General features: G+C 47.0%; 1 protein-coding gene across 1 annotated transcript in view; it reads left to right on the top strand.

Moving 5' to 3' along the window:
* The first annotated feature begins 893 nt into the window (after positions 1-893).
* The window catches only part of PNPLA2 (patatin like phospholipase domain containing 2), a 29,172-nt gene continuing 10,003 nt past the window's right edge, over positions 894-20,062 (top strand). Inside the window, exons 1-3 of the mRNA XM_009099278.4 lie at positions 894-1,271; positions 16,426-16,658; positions 16,851-16,916. Coding sequence (XP_009097526.1) covers positions 1,085-1,271; positions 16,426-16,658; positions 16,851-16,916 — 486 coding nt within the window. The 5' untranslated portion in view covers positions 894-1,084. The remainder of the gene's footprint in view (positions 1,272-16,425; positions 16,659-16,850; positions 16,917-20,062) is intronic.

Raw genomic sequence — 20,062 nt, 5'->3', positions numbered from 1 at the left:
GACTAAATGTAAGCATTTTGCTGAGCTTAGAGGCATGTGGAGAAAAAGACATTGAGAAAAGGTTAGGAAAGGTAAGGTGTGTGTTTTGGTGATTTGTGTACAACAGTTTACAACTTCCTCATGAAGGGAAGGGAAGAGGCAGACACTGATCTCTTCTCTCTGGTGAGCAGTGACAGGACTGGAGGGAATGGCCTGAAACTGTGTCAGGGTAGGTTTAGGCTGGTATTAGAAAAAGTTTTTTTCCCCAGAGAGAGTTTGAGGACTGGGACAGGTTCCTCAGGGAAGTGGTCACAACACAAGCCTTAACGAGAGTTTAAGAAGTGTTTGGACAATACTCTTGGGCACATGGTGTGACTCTTGGGGACGTTCTGTGCAGGTCTAGGAGCTGGACTCGATGATTTTTGTGGGTCCCTTCCAATGATTTTATTAGTTTTGAAGGGGGACAGGGGGATTACATTTTTCCCATTTCTTGCCCTATTGTTGTGACAAGACTTGCCTCCTTCTGATCCTCAGCTTTGTGTAAAAAGGGAAAGCTTTTCCTGCTTTCTCACGTTTCTTGCCCGATCCCTGAAAAACAGAGGAAAACCCAAGGACTTGGAGCAGGTGCCAAGAATCAGGATGCTCAGCGAGGGAAGGACAGCCTGCTGCCCCGGGACAGGGCGAGGTTTGGGGTGCTGCGAGCAGCCGCAACCCTCTCCCTCGGAGAAGCTGGCTCGGGCCTTGCCGCTTCAGGGCGGCGCTGGCCGGGCTGTCCTGGCCCGGCGGGGCCGGGAGAGAGGTTCACCGGAGGAAGGGTTGGCAGGAGGGGCCGGCCGATCCCGCCCTCGCTGCGGCTGCCGAGGGGCGGCGGCCATGTCGGGGGCGGGCCCGAGGGCCGGGCCGCCGCGTATAAAATTGGCCGCCGGGGCCGCTGTCCCAGCGGCGAGCTTTGCCGTGTTCTGTCATCGCATCCTCGGCGGCAGCGCTTCCCGGCTGTCCCGCCCGTCCCGAGGCGGTGCGGAAAGAGACCCGCGGCTTCACTTCTCCGTCGCGGCTGCTGCTGCTTCCCCCCGGCACCCTCCGCCTCCAGCGGGGCGCGGAGGCCATGTTCCTGCCGGACTCCACCTGGAATATCTCCTTCGCCGGCTGCGGCTTCCTGGGGATCTACCACATCGGCGTGGCCAGCTGCCTGCAGGAACATGCCCCGTTCCTGATCGCCAACGCCAAGAAGGTGTATGGCGCCTCGGCCGGGGCGCTCACCGCCACCGTCGTCGTCAGCGGCGCCTGCCTCGGTAAGCGCGGGCCGAGCCCGGCGCTCCTTTGCCTGTTCCCTTCGTTACTGCTAATTTGTTAATTAGAGCAACAGCGAGGGGATGTGGGTGTATATATGTATGTGCGTGTAAATAACGCTGCGCCCGCCTCCTCCCGAAGTGCGAGCGGCGCTTTGTTTTTAAGGCCTTTCCCCCCGCCCCGGTCCCTGACGGGTGGCTGAGGTCAGGGAGGCCCCTGATGGTGGGAGGTCAGCACAGGGCTCCTGGTTCTGACATCCACCCACACGGACATGTATAGCGTGGACTTGTTGGGCTCGGTGTCTGTGTTTACCTTGCTTGGGTGTGAGTTTGCTGGGGACAGGAGCCTCTTGCCGTGTGGTCACTAGCCTTTGGTGGCTGTGAAAGGGAAGTGAAGCGGCTGGGGATGGAGACCTGGAGTTTGTGTGTGCAGATGGGAGCTGGGCAGCATCTCTGAGGAGCACAGCCTTCAGTGTGCGTGTTTGTTTCTGGAAGAGTGTTATTCCTTGGGATCTTGGGCACTGAGGAATTCTCTTGCCCTTTCCAAGAGCTAGATCTCCAGTTTAAATAGATTTAATCTCTGCTTTCAAGTTACAGAATAACCTTAAAAAGTTATTTCTGAAGCAAGCACACAGTGTATGCAATGTGTCCCTGTGCCTGGGGAACAGCTGAAGAAAATGGTCTGTGGTGCCTCCCGGCTTTTTTTGTTGTGTTATGTATGGGAGGAAGCTAACAAACACGTGTTAGAGTCTGTACTTGGAAGCTTTTATGTTGAGAATACCAAATGCAGAAAAATTTCTTAAGCTTGAAAGGAGATTGTGGTGTGAGAGAATTGGGTATATCTGTTTAGTCTCAGAGAATTATGAGCCTCTCCTAGAGCTAAGGGCAGCCAGAGCTGTTTATTGCTTTAAGTTCTCTCACCTTGACAGGTATTTTTCCACAGCACTCCTTTCTGAGATGTAGCCCTCATGCAGCAAAAGTTAGTATTTTCTGTGTAGTTAGGTTTGAAGTTCCCCTTCCTGAGCGTTTTGTTTACAGAAATGCCCAGTGAAGTGCAGCAGTAACTTCTGTAGCTCTTAACAGCTGTTCAGACCCCAATCTGAGATCTCAAAGGCTGTAGTGAACCTTGGTGCCAACTTTTACTGTGAACAAGGGATAATAATCCCTAATCCCTTTTTGTGTAGGGATCCATTTGCAGGTAGCTGCCAGGGATTTAGTTGTTTAATTGCTGTTGCTTCTGTTGAAGAGGTGACTCCCCAATTAGTTCCCTAACTGTGTGATCCCTCTGCTACTCAAAGGTGTGGCACAAGTGTGAGACAGGCTGACGGTAGTGCCCAAATCTTTTGCCTTGCTCAGATGCCATCCTGAGTGCTGAGCCATGCTGTTATCATGTTTACTTTGTCCTGGCTATTTATATATCCAGAGCATCCACTGCCCTGAGGGAGGCATCCAGCCTGGTAGAGAGCTTCTGTGAATCAGAATAGGCTTTCCCACTCCCTGTGAGGTACAGTGGGAGTGTAAGAGGACTGGGTTAGGGGCCACCTTCTGGGCAGCATTCACCTACCTCCTGAAGGAGGGCAAACCATGCTGTTTGAAGCTAACCAAGGCTTGGGTCTTGGGTGTTCCAGTTCTGTCTTCCATTTGACTTCTCTGGGATTGTTTTCTTCTGACTCACCTGCATGACTGACCTGTATCTTGAGTAGAGAGCAGCTCTAAGGCAACAGAGTTGACTTCTGAAAGTAAAAGCACATGGGGTGCATGGCTGTACCTCGTCTGTGTCATAAACCCTTCTGACAGTGCAGCTTCCAGGCAGAGGTCCAGAGGTTAGAATGAAATCATTGGGATAAAAGAGGACAGGGCAGAAGGTACAGCTAGGCCTGAACTAGGAGAGAAGTTCATTCTCATACAGGCTCTTACAGGGTCCTGAGTACGTGTGCTTCTTGTGCTGCTGAGAGCAAGTGGTAGCCCATGGGCTTTGAATCCTATGGCAGCTGCTGCTCTGCACTGTCATTTGCCCTGTCCATGAAACTGGAATGCTAAATAGTGTCTCTTGATGAATGACAAAGAGGAAATTTTGCAGAAAGAAGCCTTGCTTATTTGACTGTGTGTAGATAGTGTCCTCATGCCTGTGAATTCAAGAAGACACTACTGTGCAGAGACAAATACTTGCAGAGGAGGAGTGGAAAAACCTCTTTCTTGGGGATTTTTCCATGAGTCCAATCTTTTGAGACCCTGATCAGAGAGCACAAAAAACTTTCTTGACTTCAGATAATAAGATCCCACTTAGTGGTTTCTTTACCAGCTTTTTCTCTTTGGCCTTTGCATCTGTTCTTCTGCATCAGCTTGCCTGTGAACTCATTCTGCCTTCTCACTGTCATCATTTGTGTAGGACAGGAAGGTTTTGCTATGGGCTGACACTGAACTGAAAGCCCTGACCAAGTGGTCTGCAGCTTTCAGAGCATGCTGTGGGCTTCAAAAGTGTGCTTGAGAATACCAAAGAGAAGAACATTGGGTGTGCATATTACTTAGGCAGGGCACCTTATATTTATATAAGAGATCAGGAGGTATTTACAGTCTGATATGACCTTGCCTAGCTCTGGTTAAGCACTTTACCATTAAGTTGTAGGGATCTTGGATTTGTTGTTCAAGGTTACAACGGTAATGTTGCCCTGCATCTGAAGTGCTCTCTCTCCAGCTTTGAGATTCTTTTGTTTGCTGGCGTGAAAAAGCAGTGCAGTTTTTCCACTAGCACAATCTGTATGGCTGTCAAAGTGCATTGGGCAGTCTCCTGCCTTTACAAGTTACTTGACTGTGCATAGTGCGGTGTTGTGGCATGAACAGCTTCTTGCCCCAAGTGTATTCTAGAAAATAGCCTCTGAAATGCCTATGTCATCTCTTGGTGTTCTTGGAGCCCAGCATGCCAGGAAATGCACCTTTATAAGCCAAGCAAGTAGAAAGTTCTCATGCTGGCATTGCTCTCTCCTCTTGGTGTGTACCTCCAGACCTGCGGCTTTTCACAAATTGTAGGTGTGGAGGTTCGAGGATGGTCACCTGTCTGTATAAATCTGAAAGTCACCAGCGTGGATGAGAAAACCTGGCTTATGCAACATGGTGAGACCATCCTTTTTCAGTCAGGAGGAATGCTCAAGTGCAGCTACTGTAGGATTCTTTCATCCCTAGTTCTGAGTAGGGAATGTTTTTTTGGTAAGGTCTGCAATCATCTCACTTTGGTGAGCTGTATGGGGTTTGTTGTGCTTTCTTTGGAAGCATAGCAGCGTGAATAAATGATGAGATGTGAAGCTGTATTCACTAAAAGGTTGTCTTTGAGCTGGTACTAAGGTCCCTCTGACTCATGGTTAACCAACATCATCTCAACTGTCTGCGTGGCATGTGAATGTTGTCCTAGACAGCCCTATCTGAGGGTGGGTTGGAACTGCTGAACTGCTTCTATTTTGGGGGGAAGGGGTGGGTTCTGCTGTCAAATGCAAAGCTGGCTATCAAACTCCATCTGTGGAAGTTAGCTGTTCTCCTAGAGCATGACAAGATCAACAGAAAATGAAAAAGCAAGCTGAGGAGATGCTTTTAGTACTAAAAATAAAGCAAGGAAGCCATATGTTGCTAGATTGAGTAGCATTGTTTGGGATGCTCTTTGGAGAGCACTTCCTGGGTTGTTTACAGCATTTTAAAATTTAATTATTTTAAATTGCTGTCTTAATCAGGACTCTGTCTCAGTCTTGACGTGAGATGACATAACAGTTATTTGACATTTGGTTTTGCTTGTCAGCTGTCACCATGTGACCACCAGGAAATGTGTTGCTGAACTGTAGAGACTTTTCCATTGGGTAATAGGAGCAAAAAAAAAAAAAAAAGCCCAGTGAGAAAAACCTTTTGAAACTGAGATAATTAGCAATATCAACATCTTAAATGTTGTGCTTCTGCAATTTGATTATGTGCATACAAAGGCTTAAGAACTGGTCATGGAGATTTACTTTCTCTGTGTTTGTGTAATCTTAGCACAAATCCTAAACCAGCTTAGAGTCTATGGAATCCACAGAGCAATGCCAGTTTATGCTGGCCAAAGCATGAATCAGGATGCTTATCCTAGGGGAAGTATATTGATGCTGTCTTCTGTGGCTGTGTGAAGAGAGCTATGGATCTCCACAGAGACACAAAGGAAAGTTTTGTAGCATCTGTGGTGTCTCAGTGGTTAGGTCCCTCTTTGCACAGGTGATGGGCACTTGTACCTCCTGCAGAGGCCCTCCCTGGAGAAAAAGTTGTTTAGGTCAATAGTCCCAGCCCAGGAAGGAGAGACACCTTTATGTACTTACATTGAAATATGGATATAATTAATAGGGACCCTTCTAGTGCTTCTTGGAAATGGTAAAGCTTTTTTCTGTGGTGGAAATAGAGGTGGAGGGGAGATGTTCTGTGTTGACATAGACAGAAATATTCACTGGCTTGGTGGAGAAGCTGCTGAGCCTGGATCAGTGCCCTCAGCAGTCACAGGGCTGTGGGATCAGGTGTCCAGAAGAGTAAGCTGGCAGCCAGAGCACCCTGTAGGACCTCTTGATGGGAGGGAAGGAGCCTGTTCCTGCTGTCTGCCTGGCTCTAATAAGAGAGCTTCTGTAAGGAAAGGTGCTCTTGCAGGCATCTTGTTGGATGATTGCAAGGGAAGCCAAGGAGCCACTTCTAACAAAAAACAGTCCTAGCAAGGTGTGTGTTTGTTCTTTTGGCACCCCACATAGACAGCAGGTGTGTAGAGCAGCTCGGTGCCCAGCCTTGCTGTCAGCCATGGCAGCAGCTGTGCAGTGTCACTGGCAGCAGCACAAGAGGTCTTTGGTCATTCTTCTGACCTGTAGGTTCAGCACATCTCTTGAACTTGCAGCATGTGTGAGCTGTTCCACTTCTTTCTGCCTCTTAGCTCCCCAAACTCTTCAAGGCAACTGCAAATCCTCCCTGTAAAGTAGGAGACTTTGTATGTTGTATATTCTTTAGGGTCCTATGTCCACTTTGTGATTGTGTTTGGAAGTTTAGTTCTGATAAATCAAAAAGCCTTCCTCAAATGTATTGCTGTGTCATTCAGTTCCAAACTCCTGCCGCTGCTTGCATGTCCAGTAGCTGGTGGTGGTGCTTGCTTCCTGTCTGTTGGGGGGGTTGTGTTACCTTCCAGTGCAGTGAGCTTGGGATTGTACTCAGATGTTGGGCCCCTGCTCACTCTCTGTTTGTTCATGTTTCTCTCTGTGCCCTCCATGAAGCACAGATTAAATGCTCCCTGGCTTGGCTGGAGAGGATTTCCACCTCTTCTGTGCTTAGTTTCTACTGAACTTGAAGAGGACCATGCAAGGGCTGGAAATTGTAATTAGTCAGCATTCCTTCTTTCTGGAGATGGGAACGGGTGGGCCTTCTAATTACAGGACCTTTGCAAAAGCTCAGACATCTTACTCCAAGGAGCAGTGTGAGTGGGTGACTCCTGTTCACCTTGCTCTTTGCAATATAAACCCTACTTGGGGCTGAATTCCAAAGTGGCCACCACTTCTCCTTTGAATTCTCTGCACTTCTACACTTTTCTTGCCCAGCTCCAATACTTATTCTCTTCCTTTCTGCTAAGTGTTCTTGGGACTTGAGGTGAAAGTCAGGATGTGTCTTCAATTACGTGGGAGTCAGCAGAGCCTATGTATTTGCCTTGGGCTGTGTGCCTCGTCAAGCAAGTAGAGTGAGAGCTAGTGAAAAGGAGGGGTAGAGGAAATGATTCCATGGAAGGCCCTAAATAAGTCCATGTCCCCGGGAAAAGGCAGAATGCATCCTTGAAGTGGTGGAGTCTGAGGCAGTATAAAATCCTTTCCAAGGAGCACATAGGAGAGAGGCAGTTAGTGAGCCTGGGAGTGTAGAAATGTTGCTGGAGATTGTTGAGTCCTGCCATTTGTAGCAATGACGGCCAGAGGAATGGAGGAGAGAGTTTTTGTCACTTGTGATACAACAGCTGCTCATGGCAGGCCTGATCCTGTCCCTGGGGTTGTGCTGATCTGCGGTGCAGTTTGTTACATCAGGTGTGGGAGCTGGGAGCATTGTTAGAGCCCAGGGCTTTGTGCTGCCCTCTGGCACTGTCCTAGAACTGAGCTGGTTGTGCCTTCTGGTACAGATAAAGGCCAAATCCCCAATGATGACTTCTGCCTGACAAGACCTTTGGAATCTGCAAGCTTCATAAAATGTCTTCTGCCACTGTTTCCTAAGATTTTAGCTGTGCTGTGCCTGGAGGATTTCTTCTGAGAATGGTTCATTCTCTTCCTCTTCACACGCTGAAATTTGTTTGGATGGATGTTGGTTTTGGAGGCCTTTTTTAGGCTTAGGATTTAAAGGATTGAATATCATTGTAGCATTGGAGGTTCTGGCAATCTCTTGGTTTGCCACTCCTCTGGATGATCTAGTTTAGCATCCTGAGTAGAGGAGGTGACATCTGAGGGTGTAAATGAATCAGGAATCCCTTTGCATATGTTAATTACAAGGGCCAGTCTTCCTGGCTGCATTCAATGCTGCTGATTCAGTGCTGGGCCTGGCAAAAAAAAAAAAAAAAAAAAAAAATCCAGTCTATTATGGAGGCAAAGTGTGGATTCAGGCTGCTATAGTTATGCCATGCATGGAAAAACTTGGAGTCCTGTTTCAGAGTGGATTGTCAGCACAGATTTACACTGATTTATCTGTCCTCATGTTCTTACATTGCAGGGTTGGTAAAATAATCTTTAAGGGAAGCATTTAATGACTATCCGTATTTTTGCACACAGAGGAGGTCATGTGTCAAATGTTCGTCTGAATATCTGTCTCTTGCTGTTCTTCTTTGTGTACTCAGCCCTGCAGGAAGGGGTGAGCAGAGGCTTTTACCCCTGCTGGGGTCTGTGCAACCCTCTGTGAGCAGCTCCTGTCCTGCTCACGCAGTAGTTTTCAGAACCTCAGTCATGTTTTGGCTGGGGTTCCACTGCTGATGTCTCTGGGAGAAAGGTAGCATCAGTTTCTAGATTTTCTTGCTGTGGTTCTCAAGGTATGCATCCTAACCTTGTGATCTGCCTGATGCTGCTCCAGGAAAATGAGACTCGTTCTAGACCAAAGTGCCAGCTGCTTTGGAAACTGAGCCAGAGGACTGCTTTGGAAGCTGAGCTTTTGATTCTCACTTCCTTGCTGGAGTCTGCCCTGCTTGTGCCAGGGCCACAGGGGAAGAGTTTGGGGTGTAAGGTGACACTTGACCTGCCTGAGAAGGAAGGGCAAAGCAGGCCCAGCAGGCAGTGCCCTCACAGGTGCACAGGGAGGGCCTTGTGTGGATTGGAGTGGTTGGTGAGCCTTGTGAGCATGAGAGCTGGGCATGATGCAGGTTGAGAGCCAGTGGAGGGTGGCAGGGCTGTTCCTCTCATCTGTGTTAGGGTTTTAGCAGTCACACAAGTGTACAGTGGAAAGGACAGGGAGGAAGTTAGGCTGCTGTGCGACAGAGCCAGCCATGTCTCTGGTGTCATCTCTGAACATGAAACAATTGCCACCTGAAAGCACACAGGAAAGCTTTCTGCAGGGCTTAGGCTGATAGCTACAAAAGCCACCACTTCTGCCTCTGGGCAGTCCAGAGAAGAAAGAGACCAAAAACCATGTTGTAATGAGAAATTAACTTTCTCCCCTCCACTAGCTTTCTCTGGATAAGTACTTGTTTTTGAAAAAATTGCTTCAAACTCAGTATTACTTGGCTCAAAGTGAGCAGCAAGGATCTGAGCTGCACCTTGTCTACTCTGTGCATCCCCTTTTCTTGTCATCCCATGCTGTCTGAATTGCACTAGTGCATTGGCAGGGATTGATGCATGGATGAAGATGGAACATGGCTTTCAGTTCAGCTTGCCTGGGGTACTGAGCAGCTTTTCCTTTTCATGCACTGTAATGTCATTTAATTTCTCTAATGCTATGAACAGAAATGCAGCATTAAGCCTTGTGTTCGGGCATTACAGTGGGGAAAGATTAGACTAGTGGGTGTTGCTGTTGTGGTTGTGGCAGAGCGATCCTGGCTGGCTGCCTGCACTGAGCTGCCTCCTGCCCTTCCTATCGATTGTTTCACAGTGGCAGCTGCCCTGTTTTCGGGTTTGTGTTGCAGAACCAAGCACTCCCGTCCTGACCGCAGAAACAAGCGAGTCTCAGCTTGCAGAACAGCAGTTCTAGCGAGGTTTTGGTGTGCCAACACTTTGTCAAGTCCAGTGCAGAAAGTTAGCTAGAGACCTCATCAAGCCTGTGAGTTCTTATGCCTGCTCTTCCTGTTTGCTTCTGTGCAAAGCAGAACAACGGGCCTTAAGGTGAGGTATGAGTGGTGCGTCTGGACTTGGGCTTGCAGGAGTGTCCTACCCTGCAGGTACCAGCTGATGGATGGGCACGTGGCAGTCACTGCCTCGTGAGCCGCTCTGTGCAAGAGGTAAAAGCCCTGGCAACTTAAAAGCAGATCTTCATCTTATGTTCCTCATATCTAGCATGTGGCAATAGCTCTGGTTCATCTGTTAACTAGTATCTAGAGCACACTAACCATATCTTTTGGCTCAAATGGGGAAAAATGCCTCCTTTTGGTTTGGCTTTATTTAAACAGGTAGCATAACTGACAGCTTCCCCCCAAAAAAGTTTAAATAGAAAAGCAAACATCTTGGGACAAACCTGTTAAGAGGGAGGCTTCTGGTTCTGAAGCAGTTGCAAATGATCTGAATTTATGTGCACAGTGTCTCCTGATGCACAGTGTGTCTTGGGCTAAACATTTTGTGTCTGGTCTAAGCAATGCTGAGTGTGAAGAATCTGAACCAGAAGGTATTGTGGGCTGAGCCCTTCTTTTAGCATCTGCCTCTGGCTGCAAGAGCTGGCCTTACTTGCAAAGCTGTCTGTTTCTCTTGGTGTTTGCACTTGCCCTACCTGTAAGGTCAGAATAGGTGTTTCTGACTGTAGTCAAACAGGGATCCCTAGGAGTTGCTCCAGTAGGTGTCAGTGCCTCTCATTCCTGAGCAAAGGGGGAGAAACACCATTATGTACCCCGGGTAACCAGGCTTTCCAAGAACTCTCCTTTACAAAATTGTTTGTTTGTTGAACTCTGAGGTTAAATCCCTGCACAGAGCCCCTGATCTTGCCACAGGGAACAGCTGGTCAAGCAGTTGGACTGTCTGTAAACTGAGTGGGTGTGGTTGTGGGGGGAGTTGTGTTTACCTCCTAGGTATCACCAAAAGCAAAAATAGAAGTTTCCTTCCTGTATGTCTTATCTGGAGCCAAGTAAGCTGAACTGTTTCTTAACTGATAGCAAAATAGTTGGAGAGGAGGATTGAGTGAATACCTTAAATTAAATGAAAAATATACATCAGAACAACAAAAATTAGGGAAGTCCTAGAGGAACAGCTTGTTCTGGTACATGGTGTTTCTCAATCGAACTGGCTTACAGGAGGATGTGCACAGATGAGAAAAGAGTTGGTGTTTTTGAAGACTTCACTGCTAGCTGACATCCCCCAGCCTCCAATGTTTGAAATTGGGTGTTTTTTATTTGTGTCAAATAGCAGTTTTACAACTTCTAGCCAGTGAGAGATATGCTTTCCACAGCCAGTGCTTTTAGGTGTCTGTCCAGGATTTTAGATGGAAGTTAAAGAGCTGTCACCTGCAATGGGGTACACTATCACCTGAGCATTTCTAATAAGGCAGGGTGTAAAACATTGCTCTTTATTTCCTGCTGGCATGGATTTGTCTTTGGGGCCCTCTTTGACATCTCTTCAGCCTCCCTGGACCATCAGAGAACATCTTGGGTCAGATTCCCATTCAGGACAAGCTGACCTTTGTTTAGCTTGGCTGAATTGCTGGCTGGTCTTTGCTCTCCTGGGACAATAAGTGGAAATCAGGTTGATTCAGCATGAGTGTGGAAAGTGGAACAGAAGTCTACCCGAGCAGTGGGATCTTTCACAAACTGAGGTCACTGCCCACAAGAATTGGGGGTGTCATTGGGTCACTGGCACATTGCTGTGCACTGCTCCTTGGGATGAACAAACGGGCACTTCATGATGATCTGAACTACCCGTGAGGAAACATCCAATAATGTTCTCTGTTAATTATTTTCTAGATGTCACTTTGAAAAATTCTGTTTATAGCTTTGTGGGTTTCTTTTGGGCTGGTGACAGGAGTGTGTTGTAATTAGGACTATATCATCTCCTGGGAGAGGCCAGGCAGGAAAGCATGTGCATTGTTTACTCTCGGTACTTAGAAAAGAAGTAAGTGCAGGAGCTGTACATGCTGAGCTGAAGCAGCTTAAGGATGTGCCCTGGAAGAACATGGAACAGCTCTCCTGAAACCTCTGCTCATTGTCAGAACTGACTTTTAGCTCTTGCACGTATGTGGCACAGAACAGCTGAAATAGCAAGAGATGGGCAAGAGATTAAATTAATGTTGGGGAAGATCATGCTAATAAATTCCTTCTGACTCATCCTATTCCTAAATTTACATCCAGACTGGGATCTAGCAGTGGGATAATGACAATTCCAGCAGTGTTCAGCAACCACCTGCATTGAAATCAAATTGTGAAGATTTTAGCTGGGGACTCTTAAAAGGGAGTATCATGCTGAGTATCACACAAATGTCCCTGGAACAGAGAGCTGAGCAGAACTTAAGGAGTTCTGGAATGAGGTCCCTGGTTATATATAGTACACAGGGCTGGCAGGACTTCTGTCCTGAAAATCTTACAGTCAAAATAGCTTTGTCAAGTAATTCCAAACTGAGCAAGGCATAGGGCTGTCCAAGGCCTGGGGAAATAGCAAAAGTACCTGTGCTTTCTTCTGCTACTTGGCTTCCTTTCAAAGCTGTTGGTGTGTTGGGCCAGTTGGAGCCTTAGCCGGGTAATGGGAAGGAGGAGTGTTGCTGATGTATAGCAAGGAGTCCATTTGTTGGTGTTGATTGAGAAGCAGGTTTAGTGAGGATCTGCAGTTTCCTGCCTGCCCCACTAGTCCAGGCAAGTTATGGCATCTGCAGTCTGGGGTGTGACCTCTCTGTGCTTCCTGCCAGCAGGGACAGAGTGCTGCCTCTACATCCACCAGCTCTCTGTGCTGTCCTTTGCTCTCCATCCCTGTTGGAGAACTTTTCCTTTAGGCTTGTATCCTATTTACTGTTGCACTAGGCAGGGAGTGGGAATGTCCCTAGCACAAGTCATCTTTGTGCTGACACAGAGCTCTCCCACAGAGACCTGCAGAGTCATGGATGAGCTGCAGGGCTGAATATTCAGAATGCCCTTCCCCCTATTTAGCTTGCTCTGCTCCTATTTTTGTCTGTGTCTTAGGCACTTTTTTCCATTTCAAATACTTCATGGGTCATCCGTGATTTTACTGGCTGGCAAATGGATACCAATATGGTCTAACATGTGGTTTAACAGGAGACCATCACGGTGCCCTTGGTGCCAAAGCCGTGCTGCTGCTGATGTGGGTCTGAAGGGACCCTTCTCCACTTGTCACCCCTCCTGTCGAGCAGTGTTTAGGCTTTGTGATGGTCCTTGTCCTCATGCACTGCACAGGTTTGGAGTAGCCTTTCTGTTTCACCCCAGAGCTCTTAGCAGCAGTTAAGGGTCTCCCCAGCTACCTGGCTGACAACAGTTTTAGGTGATCCATCTTCTGCTCTGCTGTCCTAGAGGCAGAGGAACAGCAGGCTGCTCTGCTGGGGTGTTTGTTTACAGTTATAAATAGCATGTGCTGCTTGAATGCTTTTCAGGTTAGAGTTTAGGGGATGCCAGGGAGTAGAGACTTTAGTTACTGGGTTCTTTTGGAGGTGAGCATGACTGATAGATATGAAAGTCAGTTGTTAAAGGGAGCAATCTAACCCTATGTCAATAAGCTAATGTGAGGCTGGATTCATACAGCTTAAAAATGAAGTGTGAGCTAGCAGCTGCCTTCAGGTTTTTCCCATGGGTGTCACTACCTTGCCCCTTGTAGCCACTGCAGATGACAAATCAGCAGAGTGGGGAGCAGCAGTGTCCCTGTCTTTTCTGGCAAGGGACATGTTAGGGTGTTTCAGGACACAACTGTGTGATGCTCCTTTGCGTCATCACAGCTGAAATTGAGATAAGGACAATAGCCCAGCTGTACTTGGGTTTATGTATAACACCCAGTGGGGCAGTGATGGGGGTGGGGGTAAAGAGGAATGTGGGTTTTCTAATGAAAATTAAATATTCCACATATATTAATGCAACATTTTTGAGGAATATTGGCTTAGTAAATCTGTACAGGGAATGACGTTGAATTAATTGGTAGGTGTAAGAAGAATGAAATGTTTTCACAATAAACACTGCTACCTGCTAGGGATTGCCTCTGCCCCATGGCATGTACCTCAATAAGGAAATATAAATTTAATTCAACATTTTCAAGTGACTCTCTGTCCTGAATCACTAGATCCATTAAAAACAATGAGAATCTTTCCTAAGGGCTGCATCTGGCACTGGACTAGTCCTAGAAATAATCGAGAGCTGTTGGCTGACCCCTGTAGGAGTTGTCTCTCTTGACTGTCTCTAATTCAGCTGCTCCCTCTGACAGACTGCAAACAGAATTTGAGCCGGTTTTCCTGGAATAGCACTTCTGGCAGTAACAGGATTAAAACACTGTCACTTCTTTTCTCTCCCAAATATATTTCCGAGAGGACTTGTCGTGTGTCATGGATCTTGCTACATAAACCTGGCTTCTTTGGCTGACCCCTCAGCTGGCCTTATTTCCAAGAAAGCTGGTGGTACTGCAGGTCACCCTGTGCCCATGCCTTCCCACAGAGCAATTCCACATCTAGCTTTGGTGCAAGTGATTCAGCAAGTCAAACAGAATCACAGATATCTTTAAACAGAAGTGCCTCAAAGCTCCTGTGGGTATGCATGTATGCACACATGTATAAAAGGAATAAAAACAGAAAAAACACCCAGAAAGTATTTAAAGAAAGAACTTGCTAATTGGCAATACTCTCACTTTACCCTCCTGGGTATGAAACACTGATAGAGCAGGCAGCTGCAACTCGAGGCTCCCCTCAAATGCTGTTTCCTGGTGTAGTCAGGACTTTCCTCTCCTGTTTTTCTTAAAAAAAACCCAAACCCCTTCCAGCTCACATTTTTTGTTCAAGCAGTCATAAGCTCCATTTAGTTGCAGTTGTTTTCAGTATTGCTGTCACATCTTTCTGCACACTGAGATGCCAAGCCTGAAAGCATTGTTCCCTAAGCAAGCACCATCTGGATAATCCACACTCTTCCCCAGTACAGCTTTTGCACACAGGGGTCTCCCCTCAGCTGCATGCTCAACTTTCACCCTCCTCCATGGGGGTTTCAACCAAGCCAACAATTCCCTGCAAGGCACACAGTGCAGAGGATTTTCCTTTATGAGGTTGTGTGACTAAGGTGCTGGGCTGGAATTCCTTCTGTTTTTGCTTGATTGCAGTTTCTTTTGGTGTTTTTCCTCCCCTTGACAGACATGAAGATGTTTTAGGGAGTGTTTTGAGTGCTAATGTCTCAGTGATTTTAAAATGTATTTCTGTGGGGCTGACTTCTTCCATGTTGGAAAGGATGTTGAACCATGTGGCTACTATCTGAAACAGGCTGGGCTCAATGGCTTACTGCTAATTGAGTAAATAAGATCAGAATTAGACTGCTAAACATTGCTCTAGGACAGAACACTGGGATTACAGGGCTAAAAATTGCTTCAGAGGGGGAACTTTGGCTTTTGTGCTAAGTTGCTACCTCAGAGTGCCTAAAATCCTGACCTCAGAATCTCTGGTCATGTTCAAGGGTCCAGTTCTCTGCGTGCTTGAGCTACTGATGTTGGTGGGTTTCCTAAGCCCAGAATCACGTTCCCAGGCTGCATTGATGGAAAACATGTTGCTGGCACACGTGTATTGCAAAAGATTGGGATGTGTCAACATAGCATTGAGGGTTGTTGCTCTTATCTCCATTGTATTTATTAACCTGGGTCTAACTTGAGTTCTTTCATTCTTCTGCCTTGTTTTTGCAATTGAGAAACTGAGTGGGAGAGCAAAATGAGCAGATTTCAAGTTGGCTTAAACTGGTAGTCTTTCATCCTTTTCCAGGAAATGACCTTCAGTTTGATTCGAGAGGAGGCTTCATTTGTAAAAGCATGCTTCTTTTCTCCTGGTTTCTCTAATTCTCCCCCTCACATTCTTCTCACTTGTATGTTCCTGACACTCCTTGGAATGCAGTGAGTAGCTAGTACTTAGAGGAACTATTGTATCTCATCATGGCTGGATATGTGTGGAGACAGCAGTGGAAAGGGGAACACACTGGATGCTGTTGTTTTGTATTTTTGTTTCCTTCTATCCCTTTTTTCTTATTGGAGAGCTCCGATGTGCTTGCCAGATGGAGCTCTGAGTGACTGAAATAATGGGCTTAGCAGATACCTTCCCTTTTGTGCAGCTGGGATGTCAAACCCAGCTGGGTCACTGTGTGAAAGGGTAAAGCAAGCATTCCTTCACAAGTCCTGCTTGCTATCAGGGCCTAGTTTAGTGCTGTGGAATTGGATATGGAAGGGATGGGACACCAGAGGCTCTGCAGGAGGAACTAAGTGTCTGATTCCCTAATGGAGCATTAGTCCCTCTTGCTCTCTTGAGATGTAGCTGACACTCACAGTAGAGTTGGGATCACAGAGCTGGAAAGCACCAGCTTTCCTGTTCTGGCACTTCTGCTTACTGGCTGATGATTTGTTTTCCTGTCAGGAAAAACATGCTTACTAGAAAAGCTTTATTGGAATAGGTTTTGAAGTGGGTTTATCCATGAGCTCAAAACTGTTGAAGTATCAGCCTTGTTTTCTTTCTCAGTCTGTTTTCACCAGCCCTGCATTGGCTAGTGCAACAGGATCTAAAAAACAGTGTGAGGCCTTAGTGTGAGAAGTAGTCAGATGCACATGATCTTCCTTGACTGCATAAAACATAAGTAAGAGGAGGGTGGTTCCTTGTGATGAGGGTGTGTGAGGGCCAAGACAGAAAACTTCCATGACTTCTCTAACATCCCCTGTAAATAACCTCTTGGTTTGAGCTGTGCATTAACCAGTGGGGAGAAACCTCTGGGGAAGGCTGGGAATGAGGCTTTCCTGTGCCTAGTTTTGTAAAGGAGAAGACTGGGGTTTTGCTAGCATTTCATGGTGCATTTGTCTCGTTGCAGGTGAGGCCGGTGCCAGCATTATTCGGGCGTCAAAAGAAGCCCGGAAGAGGTTCTTGGGCCCACTCCACCCCTCTTTCAACCTGGTGAAAACCATTCGGATGTCCGTGTCCAAGATCTTGCCAGACAATGGGCATGAGATTGCAGCAGGACGTTTGGGTATTTCCCTGACACGCGTCTCTGATGGGGAAAACGTGATACTGTCAGACTTCAATTCCAAGGAGGAACTGATCCAGGTGAATGGACTCTTACTGCAGAGGGCTGGGCAGGAGCTGCATGCAGTTTTGTTTTGCCTTGCTCTCCAAATGTCCTTTGTACTGGAGTATAATTACTGGAGTCTGCACATGCCAGCATGGTGTTCTGAGAACAGTAATAGTTTCAGTAGGCTTTGATCTGATTCGTACATTCTGGATCTCTTTCTCCTTCAGGCCTGTATCTGCAGCGCCTTTATCCCTGTCTACTGTGGGCTGATACCTCCAACCTTTCGTGGAGTGGTAAGTAAGATTCTAAGATGGTCCTTCGTTAAATTACATACTAATGAGTAGGCTTTGCCAATATTATTGCATGCCTGCTGGCAGCATTTATCTGAAGAGACACAAGACAGTCCCAAATTAACAACTTCAGCAGTGGATAGGCCTTCTTTCCACTGCTGCATGCAGTCGACTATAAATGTCCTGAAGACCAGTGGATTTAACATATAGTAATATATACAGTCTGGGGAAGGGCTTGCTGGCTTAGCAGAGTGTTCTCATGGCTGCATGGTACAACACTTTCTATCACTGAGGCTCCAGCTGTCTGCATGTGGAAAGAAGTTCAGCCCAGGATACAAGTCATGAGCGTAGTCCCTCTCCCATGTTCCTGACACTTTCTGCAGGGCTTTAACTAGTGGTATAGATACTGGCCCTCTTTTCCATGGAATTCTTCCTGTCCTTTCTCTGACAATAATGCTCTGCTGCACGCTAGAGCTCTCTTTGAATTGTGTCCAAGGCTGCCCAAGAGCAATCTATCCCTCTGTGTTTGCATATTAGAAATGAAAATACATGAAAGCTGTGCAGAGCTGCAGCATTTCTGGATATTGCAGCCATGCTTTAAGGGTGTCCTGGTTGAACTTGGCTTCCCTTGACTACACAGGTTAATGAACACATTAAAGGGCAGGGATTTTGCAAACTACACAGTCAAAAGTGAGAGGGAGAACTATTATAAAATATGAGCCCTGATTTACCATAAGTGATCTGACCAAAGTGCCTCTGTCTATCAGAGCACAGCATCAAATCTGCTCTTATTGCTACCTGTGTCCTAAAAGTGAGGTCAGTTTTGCTCCTGCATAATACACAACTTGGCTGGTTTTGTCTTGTGTAAGCATGTTGGTCAGGGAAATGACCTGGAGGAGATGTCCAGTGTTATCCAGCCCTTCAGAGAAGTGACAGAATCAGTAATGGTTTGGTATTTGCTCAGCAGCTGCTGCCAGGGCTTTTTTTGCCTTCAGCTGGTGGGACCATAGCAGTGGCTCTTGCCTTACACCTCTTTGGGGGCTAATTAAGGTCGGTGTGAAATCTCACCATTCCAAAACTGTGTACAACATCAGGGTTCCTGGAATGTGCAGCTGTCCTGGCACACTGCGGGATAACTTCTCATGGGAAAAGGTGGGGAAGAAATATGAGATGAGGAAATTTAATTCCTACCTCTTCCCCAGAAAAGCATGGCTCTTAAGGGGGATTGCAGATGAGGTGAGAGGTTAAATTGGATTGGGTTTGAACTTGGGAAATGGTTTTGAAACAAATACATGATTCTTAGCATGCCTGTGGTGACTGTATTTGCCACAGAATAAACTGACGGGCCTGACACAAGGCAACGTTACTGTGTGCAAGGTGCAAAATTCATATTTTGTCTTCCTCCTAAATTTTTTGCAGTGTTCGCTTCTCTGAGATCTGCTAGTCTCATGGAGTGGATGATGGAAATGGGCAGGGATGTTAAAAAAAACCCAACAACTTAAATATTGAGAAATCAAAAAGTCAGTAACTGACCTGCCAGCACACACAATAGTTGTGAATTGTCTGCAGCATGTGGGTGAGATGAATCCCTGGCAAGGGTCATAAAGCTGATTGTCGAGTCATGTGAGTGAGGGGCCCTGTGCACAGGATGACATGATAAAGGAATGGAAGTGGGCACCCCAGTCTGTGAACCATCCCCTAAAGCTGCTGCTGCGTGTGCCTGCAGGCAGCTGGTGGCTCCAGCCTGTGGCTTTGGGCTCTTCTGGGCTTTGCAAGAGGCTGGAGAGTAGTTACACTTGGACTACTGGAGGTTCAGGCAAATCTAAAGAAGTGGCAGCTGAACTTAACTGAGGAATGCTAATCAGCATTGCTTGGAAGCAGTGGACCAGAGAGTGGGGTGTGCAGGTGTACTCCTGGATTTCTATGGAGTCAGAAGGATTTGCCTGTCAGCTCTGTTGTAATTGAGCCTTTTTTCTAATGGCATCTGTGCAATCACGCTGCCACCCTCAGGGAAACGTGTCTTCTGCATCCTTACTGCAAAACTAGTGTTGTCCAACACTAAAGGTTACCTCCTTTTTCTTGAAACAAAAGTGCATGCTGCTGCTTTGCCCTGTTCTGCTCCCACTCAGCATGTTGGAATATCATCCTTGCAAAGGGAGTCAGGCAGACATCTCCAGTTCTAGTTGTGCCTAGTCTGGCTCTCAGTGGAGCAGCTTTGGGAAGAGGATGACAATGGCAGTTTGCTGTGGTTGCTTTAGGCTTAGGGAACACTGATGCCCACTTCAGAAGGGAGAGAGAGTTCTGTTGATTGTTGGCATCTCTGTTGTTGGAAAATATCTTGTGAGCAAGCTGTGTTAGTGTTTCTGAGAGGTTGTACTCTACCCTTGAGTTTAATCTATCCTGTCCTTCCCCTTTCTTCACTGTCCAAATTCAGGTGGTGTAGGAGTCTCTAAGTGCCTGTCTTGACACAGTGTTCGGTGAGCAAGGGCTGCCATGAGGATAAAATGTCCTGTGCTCTGAGTTTGGGCTGCTGTAGCCTACCACTGTAATCACAAGCTGTCTCCCATGAAGCTGTAGGCTCTTTGCAAAGGTAGCCGTGAGGTTTAGTTTGCCTCCCAAGAAGGGAATGTGCAGTCCACCCTGACCCTGTTGCATCAGTGGCAGCTGGCTTGCTATAGCTGAAGTTAGTTGCTTTCAGCCTATGAGCCTGTGAACTGTTTCCCAGGCCCAGAGAAACTGCTTGAGGTCTGTCTTGTCTTCCATCCATAGCAAGAGAGAACAAAGTGCAAAGCACTCTCCAGGCAACACATCTGATGTTTTCCTAGGCATTGTGCAGCTAAAGAGTAATGTTGGTGGTCAGTCTGCCTGTGAAACAAGAAGAAGCAGGATGCAGAATGGAGCACCTCCTCCTTCAATCAGCATTTCTGTGCTCTGTCTGGGTTTAGCTTCTACTGGCTTAGCTTCTCACCCAGCAGAGAGCTGAAAGATGTTTACAGCTGCTACTAGTGGGGCTGCATAGCCCCTGTATCATGATTTGTGTTTGGGTAGGAAGGAAACAGACCCAGGCAGCAAATTGCAGGATCAACCCTGATATGAAACCAGCAGAACTCTTCTATAACTGGGGTTCACAAGAGCTGGAGCTGTTGCTC

Source organism: Serinus canaria, chromosome 5, assembly GCF_022539315.1.
Source record: "Serinus canaria isolate serCan28SL12 chromosome 5, serCan2020, whole genome shotgun sequence".
NCBI lineage: Eukaryota > Metazoa > Chordata > Aves > Passeriformes > Fringillidae > Serinus > Serinus canaria.
This window is presented reverse-complemented; position numbering and strand designations above follow the sequence as displayed.